This window comes from Lichenostomus cassidix, unplaced genomic scaffold (genome assembly GCF_008360975.1).
Source record: "Lichenostomus cassidix isolate B80296 unplaced genomic scaffold, HeHo_3.0 HiC_scaffold_513, whole genome shotgun sequence".
NCBI classification, from domain to species: Eukaryota; Metazoa; Chordata; class Aves; order Passeriformes; family Meliphagidae; genus Lichenostomus; species Lichenostomus cassidix.
Window position 1 is genome coordinate 22345 of NW_028147425.1, and position 2667 is coordinate 25011.

General features: G+C 53.5%; 1 protein-coding gene across 2 annotated transcripts; it reads right to left on the bottom strand.

Moving 5' to 3' along the window:
• Positions 1–745: 745 nt before the first annotated feature.
• Positions 746–2572, bottom strand: LOC146423210 (uncharacterized). 2 transcript variants are annotated; one of them, XR_014847637.1, is made up of 3 exons: positions 2135–2572; positions 1386–1867; positions 746–1334 (listed from the first exon to the last, which is right to left on the bottom strand). XR_014847637.1 is itself a non-coding variant. In XM_085045036.1 (2 exons), exons 1-2 carry the CDS (start codon positions 2144–2146, stop codon positions 1436–1438), a joined length of 444 nt encoding a protein of 147 aa, XP_084901162.1. In that variant the 5' UTR covers positions 2147–2572; the 3' UTR covers positions 746–1435. The 2 variants fall into 2 exon arrangements, 1 of the variants encoding a protein (XP_084901162.1); XM_085045036.1 differs by having other exon boundaries at positions 746–1867.
• Between the last annotated feature and the right edge of the window lie 95 nt (positions 2573–2667).

Below are 2667 nucleotides of genomic sequence, written 5' to 3' on the forward strand. Positions count from 1 at the left end.
CTTGAGGGACTGAGTTGTGGTGCTCAGACAGAATCCTCTTGCCGGGGTGGTTCCCAGGCAGGATGTGGAGAGCAGGAAACAAGTTGATTTTTCGGGTGTCTGACCCAGTTCTGGGGGAGATTTTTCCTTGGATGTCACCCAGCCAGGTGACAGAGGTGGGACCTCTGGAGGGCCCAGAGCTCAGGACCCAAAAGGGAAATGGCTGAGCTGCTGTTGGGCACCAAATCTTGCACTTGGTGTAGCTGAGGGTGGCAGTGGCCTCTGAGCCACCTGGGCCAGTGGCAAAGCAGTGACCTGGGCTGGCTTCAGCCTCCTGTTCCTCTGCTCCTTATCCCCAAAAAGCTGCTTTCTGGGGAAACACCCTGTGCTGAACATGGAACAAGGCCAGGCTGGATGGGGCTAGTGGAGTATCCCCCTGAGAATGGGGGAACAGGCTGAGAGATCCCCAAATCCAGCCCTTGGGCTCTCAGCCTCGTGGTGCATCTCTGTCCCACACTTGGTGGGGCTGCTGAGGGTTCCTGCCACCAGAGGTGACAGCTGTCCCTGGGGTGGTGGCACAGCATGGTGGCAGCAGCAGTTCTGCCACTGCTCCACACCTCCTGTCCCCAGCTGTGGATGCTCCAGGTAAGTTCATCCTCCATCTCTAACTGCAATGTTTCAGCTTTTCTTTTTATTTTCTAATTGTTCTGTGTCGAGCTGCAGTGTAGCCCTGGAGCTCCACCAGAGAAAACAACAGGAAACCAAGTTCAGATTTCCAACATTTTATTTATACACACACACATCTCGTAAACAAAGCCATTAAATGTGTAACACCCTTCAAACCTGTAATTAGAACACTCCAATAAATCACTGAAATTCCTCTTGACAATCCATTTGGCTGAGTACAGGTGCTGCCTGCTGCTTTTATTCCTGGTGAGGAATTTTCCTGGCTCTGGTGCTGTGTCCCTCATGGCCCTGGTGGCACTGGGGACTCTGTGACTTGGTGCCAGTGGAGGAACAAGAGCTGCAGCTGCCATCCTGGGTGCTAGGCTGTTCCATCCTCCTCTTTTGCAGTTCCTTGTTTTTTCCAGTGGAAATGAGGTTTTTCCACCTCTGATCCTGGGCTGGACCCAGCCAGGATGAGCCACTTGTGGCCATGGGACAGAGTTTGAGGGCTGCAGGAGCCTGAGGAATGAAAACCTCCCAAAATCCAGCTCTGGCATTGCTTTCAGGTTTCTTTGATTTCAGAACGTTCAGTGGGAGCAGCCGTGTCCTCAGGTGAGGTGTGACATGGGAAAGGTTTTTGTCACTTGGAGGTGTCACGTGTGTGTGACTGGACTGGCTGGGCTGAAACACTGAAATGGTTTGGGAAGGGCCAAAATCCAGGCCAGGGTCCCACCGAGTACCTGAAATACTCTGCAAAGTGCCAAAATTCCTGCTGGGCTCACCTTGGCTCCTACCTCGGGAAGGAGCTGCAGTTGAGTTTCACTCTGTCCAAAGTCAGATTCCCTTCGTAGCAAAGGGCAGGAGGCAGGAATGGGGCTGGGAAGATGGAGAGGGGGCTGCACTCGAGCTCGGGGGGCTCGGGGTCACTGTCCAGCTCTGGGGACACGGCAGAGGTGCCAGGGTTGGAGATGTACTCAGCCACGGGCCCCGGGGGCTCCATCACCTCCACCACCAGCCTCTGGTAGAGCTCAGGGAGCTGCTGCTCATCCCCCGAGCCCTCCTGAGCCCAGTCCCCGTGTCCCCTGCTGCCAGCGCTGCCCACCAGCAGCTTGTCCCCACGGCTGGGGGGCTCGGGCTGCTCGAAGGTTTCCTCCACCACGGTCGTTTCGGGCTCTTCGAAGCCGCAGGGCAGGAAGAGGCTGGAGGGAGTGCTCAGCTCCGCCTGCGGGAGGACAGGGAATGAATCCCGGCATGGATCTCCTGGGATCTCCCTCCCCACAGCCCCTCATCCTGCTAAAAATGGAAGATCTCTGCCTTCTTCTTGCATTGAATTTGCCCAGCACAGCCTCCAGTCTCCTCCGACGGAGATTATCCTCTGCCAGAGATTGCTGGATTTGCTGCTTTAGGAGATTACTGCCTCGCAGGGCTCCCATCGTTTTTTTTTTTAATGAAGGTTGTGGGATTAGAATGAAAAACCCTTCTAATTTACCTTGGTAGCCATTAAGCTCTTGGCCCACGTGGCGTTGGCAGGGTCGGGAATGGCTTTGCTCTGCCACTGCGGCAGGAGGAGGGAGAGGAGAGCCTGGAATCTGCAGGGGGGAGAAAATCAAATAAAGCCAGGAATGAATGGTGGTACCTGCAGCACCCTTGGGTGTGGGATTAACCCAGGTGTGATGGTAAATCTGCCCTCAGAGGGAGCTGCAGAGCTCTTGGGTGGATGGGACTAATCCCCAAGGATTGCTCCCCTTCAGTTCAGTTTTAAAATCTGGGTAAAAATTCCCAGTATCTGCAGACTACAGCTGTAGTTTAACCTCAGAGGGTGTTTTTATTGTCATTCATGCACTCTGAAATCTTCATTTTGAGCAATCCTCGCTGTTCTGTGGTCATGAAGGGACATGGCCATCCCAGAGGACAAGGGAAAAGGGTTTTAAAGTACAAGAGTAAAGAGCAAAAGAGTAAAATAAGAGAGGGTTGATTTAGATTAATTAGGAGAAAAGATTATTAAAATCCATTGGCAGAGGG